Source organism: Felis catus, chromosome A2, assembly GCF_018350175.1.
Source record: "Felis catus isolate Fca126 chromosome A2, F.catus_Fca126_mat1.0, whole genome shotgun sequence".
Classification (NCBI taxonomy): domain Eukaryota; kingdom Metazoa; phylum Chordata; class Mammalia; order Carnivora; family Felidae; genus Felis; species Felis catus.
The window spans coordinates 82,521,061-82,535,000 of record NC_058369.1 but is presented as its reverse complement, the minus strand read 5'-3'; the positions used below and the strand labels follow the sequence as shown (position 1 = coordinate 82,535,000).

At 36.5% G+C, this 13,940-nt stretch overlaps 1 protein-coding gene across 8 annotated transcripts in view; it reads right to left on the bottom strand.

Moving 5' to 3' along the window:
* Window positions 1-13,940, bottom strand: part of PHTF2 (putative homeodomain transcription factor 2) — a 128,057-nt gene that overhangs the window by 36,061 nt on the left and 78,056 nt on the right. For 7 of the 8 annotated variants that reach the window (XM_023250299.2, XM_023250301.2, XM_023250300.2 and 4 more), the window contains 4 exons: window positions 13,692-13,761; window positions 12,968-13,126; window positions 5,575-5,740; window positions 4,478-4,642 (listed from right to left, as the gene is read on the bottom strand). In XM_023250299.2, coding sequence (XP_023106067.1) covers window positions 4,478-4,642; window positions 5,575-5,740; window positions 12,968-13,126; window positions 13,692-13,761 — 560 coding nt within the window. Of the gene's footprint in view, window positions 1-4,477; window positions 4,643-5,574; window positions 5,741-12,967; window positions 13,127-13,691; window positions 13,762-13,940 lie in introns of those variants that run through there. The other variant, XM_045052303.1, reaches the window with a different exon arrangement.

The following is a 13,940-nucleotide window of genomic DNA, read 5'->3' as shown; positions in this document are numbered from 1 at the left end:
AGGATAACTCTATGTCAAAAATACTCTGAGGAGGAAATGACTTTCAAAAATGTAAGCAGTATAATTAGCTTAGTTCCTTTGTGAGATGAATGATGATTTTGGTCTTGTCTGAAAAAATGCAAATAAATGTACAGCCTATGCCATAAATAAATCATGAAAGTGGCTGCGTTTTTCAACACTGAAAACTTTAACCAAAAATGTAACACAACTTTTAAAGAATTTACTAGCTTATGAAATTTCAGATCTACTGTACCAAACATGAAAACCAGTGTGTTTCTATTTGAAAAACCTCATCAGGTAATCATAACATTCATGGTACTCTATACTGCTATAGGGAAAAAAAAAGTTGGAAATGTTTGTTGGTGCTCTTGAAAACATTTAGAGGTATATAAATAGACCCAACTGAAGATTATCCTTCCAGTACTAAAGGATATTCGAGAGATGTTCCTATGGGGAAAGTTAGCAGTAGCAAATAACTCTTATTCTAGAACATGGTATGAAATTTCTAGTCCTGCTGTCATTTCTACAAGGTTAAGAATCCAGAGGGAAAGGAAGATAGAGAGACAGAATGCATAAAATCTCAGACATTAGAAAATGACACAGAAGCCTACATATTACCTCTACTGTGTGCACAGCTATGCATACACCTTGATGATATGCTAACATAGCCCTTCAAAGACTTTTGGGCCCCTGTTTCCCTAGGTATCCTTTGTAACATGCAAATTTGAGAGGTGTGCACCAAATTATGTATTATGTACCAGGTTTATGTATGGTACCTGTAATTTTTCTAGGACTACTCCAAAACAGAGTGGCTCTAGCAGAGCTTAATGAGTTAATCTAACTGTGACCTAAGATATAGAAAAAAATTTTAACATTTATTCACTTTTTGAGAGAGAGGGAGAGACAGAGCAAGAGCAGGGGAGGGGAAGAGAGAAAGGGAGACACAGAATCCAAAGCAGGCTCCAGGCTCTGAGCTGTCAGCACAGAGCCCGATGTAGGGCTTGAACTCACAAACTGCGAGATCATGACCTGAGCCGAAGTTGAACACTTAACTGACTGAGCCACCCAGGCGCCCTTGGCCTAAGATATTTTTGAAAAATCTGTGATATACTGATATTTACATGGTCTTCATCCTTGTCTGTGGAAGACACGCTTCACCCAGTTCATAGCTTAAATGACTTAAATTAAAAATAAAATTTTAGGGGTGCCTGGGTGGCGCAGGCGGTTAAGCGTCCGACTTCAGCCAGGTCACGATCTCGGGTCCGTGAGTTCGAGCCCCGCGTCGGGCTCTGGGCTGATGGCTCAGAGCCTGGAGCCTGTTTCCGATTCTGTGTCTCCCTCTCTCTCTGCCCCTCCCCTGTTCATGCTCTGTCTCTCTCTGTCTCAAAAATAAATAAACGTTAAAAAAAAAATATATATATATATATATATATAAAATTTTAATCCTTATACCAAAAGTTTATGGTGGGACTGCATACCACTTTAATTCATTATGCAGTATACTACATTATGTGAAAAAAATAAATTTATTAAATCTTTAGGTGTTAAAAATAGTCAATATGGAGGTCAGCCATCTGAATTAACATATGACCAGTTTTACTCTGGCATCTGTCTCTCATCCACCAAGTCAATTTATATTGACTGTTTTTCAGTGATATTGTGATAGTAAATTAAAGGACAGGTAAGAAACCTTAGTATCTGAATTCTGAAGAAGGTATTATGCTGAAGAGATATACTAGCTAGATGTGATTCTTCCTATTCAATATTCTTAATAAAACTTATAATTATGCTAATTTATGACTATAATTCTTTGAAATTAAAGTACTAAATACTTAGGAAATATGGTTGATTTCTACATCTTTTTAAATTGCTACTTTCTTTGGCTTTGTTTTCTTAGGTTCATGGAATTCTTTTACAATAATTCCTAATTTTTTTTCAAATGAGAAATATTATGCCTTATCTAAAAAATTGTTTTATCCTGAAAATGAAATGTACTTAGAAATGATAAATAGGGTCTTCCCAACTTACAAATTCAGGACATAAAAATAAACAGTAGTCTGCATCCTAACATCTACAAAACCAACAGACACTCTACATGAAGCTTAAACATTTGTGTGGTCATACATTTATTTTCCTAGTTACGTTAATTCAGATACCTTAATGGAGGTATCTAGCTTTTCAATTTATTATCACCAGAAACAATTTTAAGTCTCAGTTGGTATTTCAGTTTAAGGCCTTTCTGATTTATCAAAGCTTGAAAGAACAAGACATCATCAAGATTTCAGAACTCAGTTTAGAACTTCCAAAATTAACATTTTTCTTAAGATCTTTTTGTACCTAATATTTAACACACTCTCATTCATATGCTAACAAACCCGTTCCAAAATGAGACAGATTAAAATAGTACATCTTTAAAAACATTTAGATTACAAAGTTGTCATTTTAAAGAAATAAATCCAAAGGGATTTAGCCATTATAATATCAGTGACTGGTAGTCAAGGTCATTCTATAGTCCAAAAGGAAGAAAATTGAAGTCTGAATCTCATTTGACTAGAGAAACATGTTAGAATTCCAAAGGCACTAACCTATTGATCTAGGGGGATTTTGAATACTATGTAATACAAATTTTAGTTTTGGACAACCCAAACAACTAAATGATTCCCCAAAAGCAAAACATATATACTATGCTATTTATAAGTGCTCATCAGAAGGTCTTAAGAAACTGACTTCACAGTGATAAAACTTTCACATCCTACTGTTGGAAAGGACAGCTATTTATTAAAAAACAAACAACAACAACAAAAAACTAACAAAGACAATGAAATTCAAATTCAAAATAAAACCAAAGCCTGTATCTTTTCTGGACAAAGAACAGGTGGTTGGAATGGTCAGGGGATCCAACTTAATTTCATGTTACTTCAAACTTAGGCTTTGGTACAATTTCCCTCAAAATTACAAGCACTTGAAAATACTCCCGGGATACCATGGCTTAATTGTGTAACGTATGATAAACTTTATCATTAAAAGCACAATCACAAGTTGATGAAACAATGATACTAGTGGAAGAGTTAACAAAAGTGCTCAAAAATAGTTATGTGCAGTATCCCTTGATTTATTAACTTGGCAAGTTTTATCAATTCTATGTTTTGATCATAGCTTTTTAACTTTTTTCAAACTTATTATGTCTATGTAAACTATTAACATAACCCTTACATGTTTTGAATCAACCATTAAAAATGACAATACAAGATTGAATTAGGTTTATTTTTGAAGTTTGCTGTAATTATATTTCCCTATTTGGTAAATCTTTGCTGTGATACAAACTATACAAAAAGCCCAATGTATAAAACCAGAATTTCATGCTATGGTATACATCTTATTATTTTAAATAATAATGCCTATATGTTTTATTTCAGATAATTTTACATAATTGAAGCAGGGATTAAAGAAAAATGTACAACTCACATGGCATTAATAGTCACTTTGACTAATAGTGCTGATAAAAATAAAATGACCAATTCAATAGAAGTCAAAGAGTATTTGAAAAATCATTAAATAAACCAAAATCAAGAAATCCCAACTAAACATACTGTGATGGTATATACTCATTCTCATATAGATGTATTTACACATATCCCAAAGTAAACTTTATGGTCTCTGTTTTTCCATCATCTATAGTATTATAATTTATCAAAACAAAATCCATACCAGAACTGCCACTTAAAAAAAAATTTTTTTTTAAATGTTTATTTATTTTTGAGAGAAAGAGAAAGAAAGACAGACTCTGAGCAGGGCACGGGCAGAGAGAGAGGGAGACACAAAATCCAAGGCAGGGTTCAAGCTCTGAGCTCTTCAGCACAGAGCCTGACACAGGGCTCGAAATCACAAACTACGAGATCATAACCTGAGCCGAAGTGGGACCAACTGAGACACCCAGGTGCCCAATTATAATATTGTGTCTTCCTTCCTTCCTTCCTTCCTTCCTTCCTTCCTTCCTTCCTTCCTTCCTTCCTTCCTTTCTCTTTCTTTCTCTCTTTCCCTCTCTCTCTCTCTCCTCTCCTTCCTTACTTCCTTTCTTCCTTTCCTTCTTTCCTTCCTTCCTTCCTTTCCTTTTCTTTCCTTTCTTTCTCTCTCTGTCTCTTTTTCTTTCTTTCTTAATTTTTTAAAATGTTTATTTATTTTTGAGAGAGAGAGAGAAAGAGCATGAATGTGGGAGGAGCAGAGAGAAAGGGAGACATAGAATCTGAAGCAGGCAGGCTCCAGGGTCTCAACTGAGCCTAAAGTGGGGCTTGACTCACGAACTGTGAGATCATGACCTGAGCTGAAGTCAAGAGTCAGATGCTTAACCAACTGAGTCACCCAGGCACCCCCCAGAACTGTCATATTTAAAGTCATTAATAATCATTAACTGAGACTGAAGTCCCAGAAAAGGGATAGTGCATCTCTATGCCATATAAAGCCTTGAATAAATACAAACCCTGATAAAAAGAAAGCCGCGTGCCAGAGGTCTCTGAAGACAGCGCCGACGCCATAAGAGGTGCTGGTTCCGTGGCTCTGAACTGCTCCCTCCTGCGTGTTGTCTGTGGTACTAGAACCATCTCCTTCCCTATGTACTTCCAAATGGGCTGCTTTTCTTAATTTCCTTCATCAGAAGAGGTTAAGAGCCGATTAACTTTAAAATTTTAACAACCACTTTCTTGGCAGTACATTCAAAATTTTGATAAAACATAAACACAGGAACTTCAATACACAATAAAATTCAAATAAACTGGATAGAAGTTAATCCAAATGTTAAGGTACATATTCGAGAACAATTTCTATAAGTGTTAGGTACTGTTTCTTGCTCTTAATGACAGGTCAGTGGACATTAGGTTGTAAGGATAACACTGGACAGATTTTTACAAAAGCATTTCTTCCCTACTTGAATGCCACTTATCTGCAGAAGAAGGAAGAAGAAAGAAGAAAATTTAGATTGGAAAGAATTATAATCTAACTGATCAATAATGCTATTTATCTAATGAAGGTATTATCTTTTCAAAACAAAAAGGGCTTAAATCTCAACATCCCCATACTGCAAATGTCACAATCTCTTAGCAACGATATTCAAAAGAGGAATTGCTCCAAAAGACCCTTTAAACAGAACTCCATTGTGCTGAGTGGCCAGTGAGACTTGCTACATTTACTTAATCAAGGGGCAATATGAAACAGCTTCAAGTAGCATTTAATAAATAGAATTTGACTGAAATTTTTTCTTGGCTCTTATTGTCAAAGTATAAGTACAAGATTTTGTAAACAGAGAGAATTATCAGCAATTCCAGCTAATATATTCCCTGCAATGATATTAGGTGCCTTGCAGATGAGCTTCAGAAAAGAAAGCAAAAACAACAAAAGTAGGTCTGTGGTCTCACAATGGCCTTGAAGCAAATGTACAACCTAAATCTTCTGGCAGTTTACTCTGAAACTCCCTGCTTTATTTGAAAGAGTGACTTTACAAGATGACATTTTATTCAAGTCAAGAACAATCTTAGATTCAAGTTACAGACATACACAAAAAGATCACTTATAACAGAGTACCTCCTTCTTTTACCCCCTGTGCTCAGAGGAGGTTTCGGTGTTCTTGTTGACACAATCTGGCAATGCACAGTTCCCAGGAGCAGCATCAGCCATACTGGCCCAATCACTTCAGTCAGAGGTATGCTATGTGGGCTAGAAGCGGAACAGAATAACACTATTGCAGCAACTACAAAAAGGGAAAGAAAATATGTTTAATTATAGATCTGATAGTCACTTCTTCAAAACTTTAAAAATTGTTCTAACACTGCTTCTTGGCAGATTATTTTTCTAATTTTAAATGAGTTTAAGATGTTACTCCAGACAAGCTCTTTCAGACTATTTTTTCTTTGCCACTGGCTACCCACAGTATTCAGTAATAAACTCCTGGAACAAGATAACATCCAACATAGTCTCTAAAGTACACACTTTAACGCTATAGTGAAAAACAGATGCATATAAATCTAAGGGCATTCCTAGTAAGATCACAATCAAAAGAACCACTAACTTCTAGTGCTCTTATTTCTTTGTTTTCCAAACAAGGAAGTAAGTCTATGATGTGTGTAATAAGGCTATAAAGAGCTTCTTTTCAATAGAAGTTTATCCACTCAGAAATAGTAACATAAATTTACTTGGGTGTATTTTTCAGGAAAACCTCTAAACACTCACCAATACTAAGCACTGTCATACGAAGAAGAAATCTTGCTTTTGCCTGCTCAGCATCCTTTATACTTTCTAGACATAAACGTGTCTACCTTTTGGGAGTCTGCCCCTTTTATCTGTCAATCAAATGGTCTTATTTCTCTGACTTCAGGGATAGAAATGTAATCTAGTCTTGCCACAGTCTTAATTCTGGGCACAGGAATTAATAAAAAGATGGGCGGGGCACTGCATGGCTCAGTTGGTTGAGCGTCTGAGTTCAGCTCAGGTCATGATCCCACGGTTCATGGGTTCAACCCCTGCATCAGGCTCTGTGCTGACAGCTCAGAGGCTGGAGCCTGCTTCAGATTCTGTGTCTCCCTCTCTCTCTGTTCCTCCCCCGCTCACATTCTGTCTCTGTCTCTCTCTAAAAAATAAACACTTAAAAAAATTGTTTTTGTTTGTTTTTTTTTTAAATAAAAAGATGGGCATGTGCCTAAGTGGGGCCAATCAGAATCTTTTTCAGGGATTAATATAAGTACTTGAAAGAAGGCCCTTCTCCTAGATCACAAGCACTACTATGGAAATACAAAATTACCATACCACCTCAGCCACCATTCAGAAAAAAGCCTTCTTAAGAATGAGACCAGCATGATGAGAACAGAATCAACAACACAAAAAGACATCACCTGAGCCTCTAGATCCAGCAATGCTTTAATGCAGGGCCTAGGAGTTTCTAATTCTGTTTTGGAACAACTGGAGAATCTGAAAGTTAGGAGATTTTTGCTCATTCTGTTAGGTGTGATTGTTGTAATGTCGTGTAATGTGCCTATTTTGAAGAGATGCATGTTGATGTATACTGGGGTAAAATGTCATGATGTATATAATTTACTTCAACAAAATATATTAAGTAAATATTCTAAAATATCAATGATTATTTAATCAAAGAGATGGGCATATGCTGTTTTGAATGACTATGCAACTTATCATGTAAATCAGGACTCTTTTGAGAGTGAAAGAGGAGCTGTGAAATAAAAGCCTTAGGACAACACAAGTAGACTTGGACGGTTGCACAGTCCCAGGCAAACTGGAACATACAGCCATCGGGCTATTGTTACTGTCCAGTCTATCCAGTTTCCTGTTTTGTTTTTGTTTTTGTTTTTAATTTTTATAATAAGCAGCAAAAAAACAAAAACAAAAACAACACTTTTTGCAAAAGCTAGTTTGCATTTGGTTTTGCCACCTGCAACCGAAAGAATCCTGGTCTAGCACACCAAGATGGAAGCTTAACATACCACTTTACCTCCTAATATGTATGTATGTATTTATTTATTTATTTATTTTTTATTTTTTTTTCAACTTTTATTTATTTTTGGGACAGAGAGAGAGAGCATGAACGGGGGAGGGGCAGAGAGAGAGGGAGACACAGAATCGGAAGCAGGCTCCAGGCTCTGAGCCATCAGCCCAGAGCCTGACGCAGGGCTCGAACTCACAGACCGCGAGATCGTGACCTGGCTGAAGTCGGACGCTTAACCGACTGCGCCACCCAGGCACCCCTCCTAATATGTATTTAAAGAGGTCCCATAAAAACAAATTTCAGCTTTATAATCTCCTAAGTAATAAGTTTCTTTGAAAAGAAAAAAGAGACTTAAATTTTTTTTTAAATACCAATCATCTTTATGAACTACCCTGGAATTTAACTCAAAGTGTCTAGTTGTTTTATAACAAAGCTGAAATTTTGAAAAGTATAGTTTTTGATGTTTTTAATACGAACTCTAATGTGACCCTTATTAAGTCCCTTTACCTTTCTGAGCCTTGGTTTATTTATTTATTTTTTTGTAAAATAAAATCGGAGATAGGTACTAGAAATTCAAGTAAAACACTCTGAAAAGCTCCTTACATAGTGTGTATCTAACATTAGTGATAGTACTTCTATTCACTATCACTAAATTAACTATCTTTAAAAAGAAGGGGGACACAGGCTGCCCAGTTTGCTCAGTTGGAAGAGCATGTGACTCTTGATCTCTTGGTCATAAGTTCGAGCCCCAGGTTGGGTGTAGGGACTACTAAACAAATAAATTAAAAAAATAAAATAAAAAATAAAAAGAAGGGGGATGCAAATGCCACTTATGAGGTTCAGAGTTTCAGGCACAAAGAAGAACATCTTAAAGAACTTCAGATTTTATATAACCTCTTGCTGGTTATTTATCTGTATTCTTTCAGCCCTGTGACTACCATCCTCTCTGGTGGGGCTGGAAACCAACTTTATCCCTCTTTCTTTCTTCTGGCTGTGCCTAAGTGTCCATGTCCCTCCCATGGCCTTAGTTCCTGAGACAGTGGTTCCTGTATCCACAGTTCTGGTATCACCTCCATCCTATTGTTTCCCTTCAAGTGAGGGGTTAAGAAGAAAGCATTCACTTCTCTTACATAATGCTAAGTTATACTTTTCGATCATGTAATGCAGTCCTGTGAACTAGACAGAACTACTGGAGATTTTTGTTAGACAGAACTTCTACAGATTCCTCCAAGAGCTCAACTATGACAAAATGTTTATTAGGCACAAAAGTTCCAAAGATTCACATACTGGCCAAGCAGAACTCTAGGGATAATCATTAGAAATAAAAAACCATCTAAAGGTCAATTTTTAGGTCTGTCAGTCTTTGAGATTTAGTGACAGATGTTAGCCACTGGGAGTAGAAAGACAAATAAGACATAGTCTCTTTCCCTGCCCCTCCTCAATTTAGAGGAAAAGGGGGACATATAAAGAATCAAGTGGGGTGCTTCAGTGGCTAAGTTGGTTGAATGGCCAACTTTGGCTCAGGTCATGATCTCGCAATCCGTGGGTTCGAGCCCCACATCGGGCTCTGTGACAGCTCAGAGCCTGGAGCCTGCTTCGGATTCTGTGTCTCCCTCTCTGCCCTTCCCCTGCTTGTAGTCAGTCTCTCTCTCTCTCTGTCTCCCCCCCCAAATAAATAAACATTAAAAAAAAATAAAAAAAAAAAAAAAAGAAAGAAACAAGATACCAGTAATGGACTGAATTGTGCCCTCTGCCCTGTTCATATGTTGAAGCCCTAAACGGCCAAATGCATAGAGCAAAGGTTGAATGAAGTTGTAAGCGTGGAGCATTAATCCAATAGAGCTGGTATACTTCTAAGAAGAGACACCAGAGAACTTTCTCTGCTCACACACAAAAGAAAGACCATGTGAGGACAAGTGAGAAGGTAGCCATCTACAAGTCCGTAAGAGAAACCTCACCAGACACCAACCTGATGGCACATTGATCTTAAGACTTCTAGCCTCTAGAACTGTGAGAAAATAAATCTGTCACTTAAGCCACACAGTCTGTGCTATTTTGTTATGGCAGCTCGAGCAGTACCTATAAAGAGTGCTGTAATATATACAGGAAAGACCTATAACTAAATTGGGGGGTTATGAAAGGATTCTCAAAGAAGGGGGCATCTGATGCCTAATCTAACTGAGAGAACAAGAAGACGCTGCTGACCAGGTAACTATAAGGAAAAAGGGTTACCCAAGCAAAGACAGTTGTATGTCCAAAGGCAGAGAACATTAAAAAAACAAACAAACAAAAACACCCACAAAATGCTGAAGAAACAGCAAAGAGCTAATTTAGTCTGGTTAAACCTGGGGAAAGATTCAACAAAGGATTGACTAAAAACTTGGCTTTCACCTTGAAGGCAATGGTAACTAAAAAGAGATTTAGACCTTAAGTGGCTGGTTTGGATTTGCAATTTAAAAGGTAAATGGACAGGGCTGCTTGGGTGGTTCAGTCAGTTGAGGGTCCAACTCTTGATTTCCACTCAGGTCATGACCCCAGGGTTGTAGGATAGAGCCCCATGTCAGGCTCCCTAATGAGCATGGAGTCTACTTAAGATTCTCTCTCTCTCTCTCTCTCTCTCTCTCTCTCTCTCTCTCTCTCGGGCGCAAGGGTGGCTCAGTCGGTTGAATGTCCAACATCAGCTCAGATCATGATCTCACAGTTCGTGGGTTCAGTCCCCGTGTCGGGCTGTGTGTTGACCGCTCAGAGCCTGGGACCTGCTTCAGATTCTGTGTCTCCCTCTCTCTCTGCCCCTCCCCCACTCACACTCTGTCTCTTTCTCTCTCAAAAATAAATAAAAATTAAAAAAAAAAATTCTCTCTCTCTCTGCCCCTCTCCCCTGCTCGTGCTTTCTCTCTCTCTCTCTCTGTAAATAAATAAATAAATGAATAGAAGGTAGAAGATATAAGGGCTCTTGGCAAAAATCTGGGTGAGAAATGATATAAGCAAAAAGCATAAATGTAGTTGAGGATACACAGTTGAGATACTTATGTAACTGAAGTGAAAAACTATACGTAGTTGTACAAAACCAAATCTGACTGCATGTGATTCTTTCTACCTTTCAGGAGATAAGGATGGGATAGAGAATGAGGACACAACTTTTAATTCAAAAAAAAAATGGAGGCACAGGGGTTTCTAAGGTGCCAACAGATTTTGAAGGTCATTAAGGGTCATATCATCACTTTGTCACTGGCTGTGTGACTTGAAGTGGGTTAAGTCACTTCTTTAAGCTTTACTAGGAGAATATTCAGTGTTTATCATTTATGAACACTTATAATGTTAAACTTTGGTTCTGAACTGAAAAAGATCTACTTTATGTCTGTTCTAACCTGTGTTTCTTATTTAACTTTGGCAAGCCAGTAAGTGAATTTCAGACACAACATGTGAACATCTAGTTACAATGGAAACTTCCTTGCCCTCAAATAGTAGAAAGCACAATGCACAGAGATTACAATCAATGGTACTGATTACTCACTACTTTCATTAGCAATTACAGTTTCTGACTACTTTAGAATAAAGGTTTCTCCTGTAGGTAAACTAGAAAGCATTAGAAGACAGCTACATTTAGATTAAGTTCTCTTAAATCTTTTGGGGAGGACAGCAAACACAAGATGGTAACTCAATAAAAATTGGGATCACTACACCTAGAAAATAGCTGATAAAAATACAGTTAGAAGAACTATCATATAATAGCATTACTTAACAATAACAATAAAGGTCAAATTCTTGAAAGTGATTAAAAATTGCATATGAAAATCCTTGGACATGTTATTACACCCCATTGCAGGCATTCTAGGAATTTATCATAGGAAAATAATTCAAAATATAAGAAAAACTTCACAAATACATTCACTTCAGCAGTAATTCTAATAGCAAAAGACAGCAAAAAGCTTAAATGCTCAATACTGATGTAGGACAGTATATAATAATTTAAAAATATAATTATAAAGACTATGATACTTGTGATTACATAAGGCAAAAAAATACAATTGTTTATACAGAATAATCAAAACTACATAAAAAATGTTACAAAGTAAACTGAAGGGCAGATTACAGGCAGGTTTTTAAAATTTTTTTCCTACATTTTCCAAATTTTCTTCAATTAACATTTATCATTTCTTTAATCAGAAAAACACACAAATCTCTCTATTGATAAAAATCACAAAATCTTCATAGTTCACTCTCTTTTAGGTATATATGATGTACCTTGGCTCAAAAGAAACAACTTTACCTAAATAAAAGTCTGAAGGCTTTATTGTATTTTCATTTACTTAGAAGATACTTATCTGAAAAAAAAATAAGATACTTAATCTTTTACTTAGAGTTTGTTGATGAAACATATTTAAATAATCATTCAGGATTACTATCATGTCTTTTTAAAAAAGCAAGACATTAAAAAGACTGAAAGGGTGCCCACTCAATTAAAACCACTACTTTTGTTACAGTGCTGGGATGTGAGTGGTGTCTTCTTCAAGCCTCCAAACACTCTATAGAGCATCACGTATTATGCCTTGTGCGCTGCTGCTCTGACTGGGCACCAGAGCGCTGCTGCACTGGGAGGCAGCGTAATGGAGTTGTGTTAAACATGTGGCTTGGTAGTCAGATGGCTTAGACTCGAACCTGGATTCTACTGCCCCTGGGGACTGTGTGACTTGGGGCCCTCAGGTCCTTCGGGTCCCATCTCTATAAGCTAGGCAAACTACTGGTACCAACACTTCACTGCGTGGTTGTTAGAATTAAGGAGACTCTGAAAAGCACTCAGAATACTGCCTGGCATACAGACTCTCAATACAGAATGAGGACAGTCTCCAAATATGGTGGATAGAAGAAAAGAGAAACTATAGCTGATACAGGAAAAACGAACTCACAGAGCTTGTATAAAAAAAGACTGGTGTGGGAGCGCCTGGATGGCTGAGTTGGTTAAGCGTCTGATTCTGGATTTTGACTCAGGTCATGATCTCCCTGTTTGTGAGACTGAGCCCCATGTGGCAATCTGGGCTGACAGCATGGAGTCTGCTTGGGATTCTCTGACTTCCTCTCTCTTTGCCCCTCCCCCACTGTGTGCCCACGTGCACACACACACTCTCCCTCTCTCAAAATAAATAAACTTAAGAAAAAAAAAAAAAGACTGGTGTGGTAGGTACATGTGATATGTATGTGCATTTTGAAGAGACTTTCTAATTGTTAAATTCCTCTCAATTTGTGTTTTTCTTTAGCCATTTGCAAATTCAAGTTTTCATAAAAATTGTAATGGAACATAACTGTTTTCTCAAACATTTTTAACACCAAACCAGTTGTGTCTTATTAAATGAAATATCACAACAAATGTGTATCTTCATACTCCATATAATTAGTATATGTTTTCTCAAAAGCCTTAGTAAGCCTAAAAACATAACATTCTGAAAGTTAAAAGCAAAATGAATTTCTATCACTTAACTATACCTTGAAGAAGATAAAGGACAAGAAGCCAGAAAAAGATGACTTTTGATGTTACTTGTAACCACCACCGGAAGAAAAAGGGAAAAAACACAACTCGAACAATTCCCTTTCTAGTCAGAGAAGTCCAAGGACTTTCAGGTTTTGCCTTAGCAAATGCAGACCCTGAAAAAAGTCAAATAAAATGACAAAATACATGCATCATTCTTTAATTTCCTTAGAGAAAATATTTCAACATTTGAAGGACAGAGAAAACCATGTATAATTTTAGTTTGCACTATACTATGAGTGAGAAATGCCCAATTTTGGGTGGTAGGCACTTTTAAAAACATTCTTAGTGCTATCTTATTAACTTAGGTACTCTGAAAGAAACCATTTTAACTGAAATAACAGCAGAATTTCTCCCAGATATTTTATAAATACAAGACAATGTTCAAAGGTCAGTTCCAATTAGAAATTAAAAATTACCACTTAAATTTTTATAAACAAGCCATATAGTTGGCTAGGCAAACACAAGCTGCTTTCTTTTATTTCTTGGACTGATCTTTAGTGGGGAGAAAGACTAGTCAATGGTATTTAAATACTTCCACTACGTCTTTCTTGTACTATTCCCACCTTCATTTCGGCTCACATTTCTTTTATCTCTACATATATATTTAACCCACTTTGAATAATGTTTCTTCAGGGTCAATTTCTAATTGCATTAAGCTGTTATTTATTCAAGACTCACCTCTTACAAGATCAACATCTATGAGGTCTGGTTTCACATGCGCTGTTTTCTTTGGTTTATTCCTTAAACCCTATAATATATTAAAAGTAGGATTGGTAAGGTAGTAGATCTTAAAGTTCTCATCATAAGAAAAAAAATATTTGGAAATATGTATGGGGATGGATGTTAACTACTTATTGTGGTATCATTTCTCAATACATATATTTCTCAATATATAAAAATATTGAATCATGTTGTACACTTAGAAGT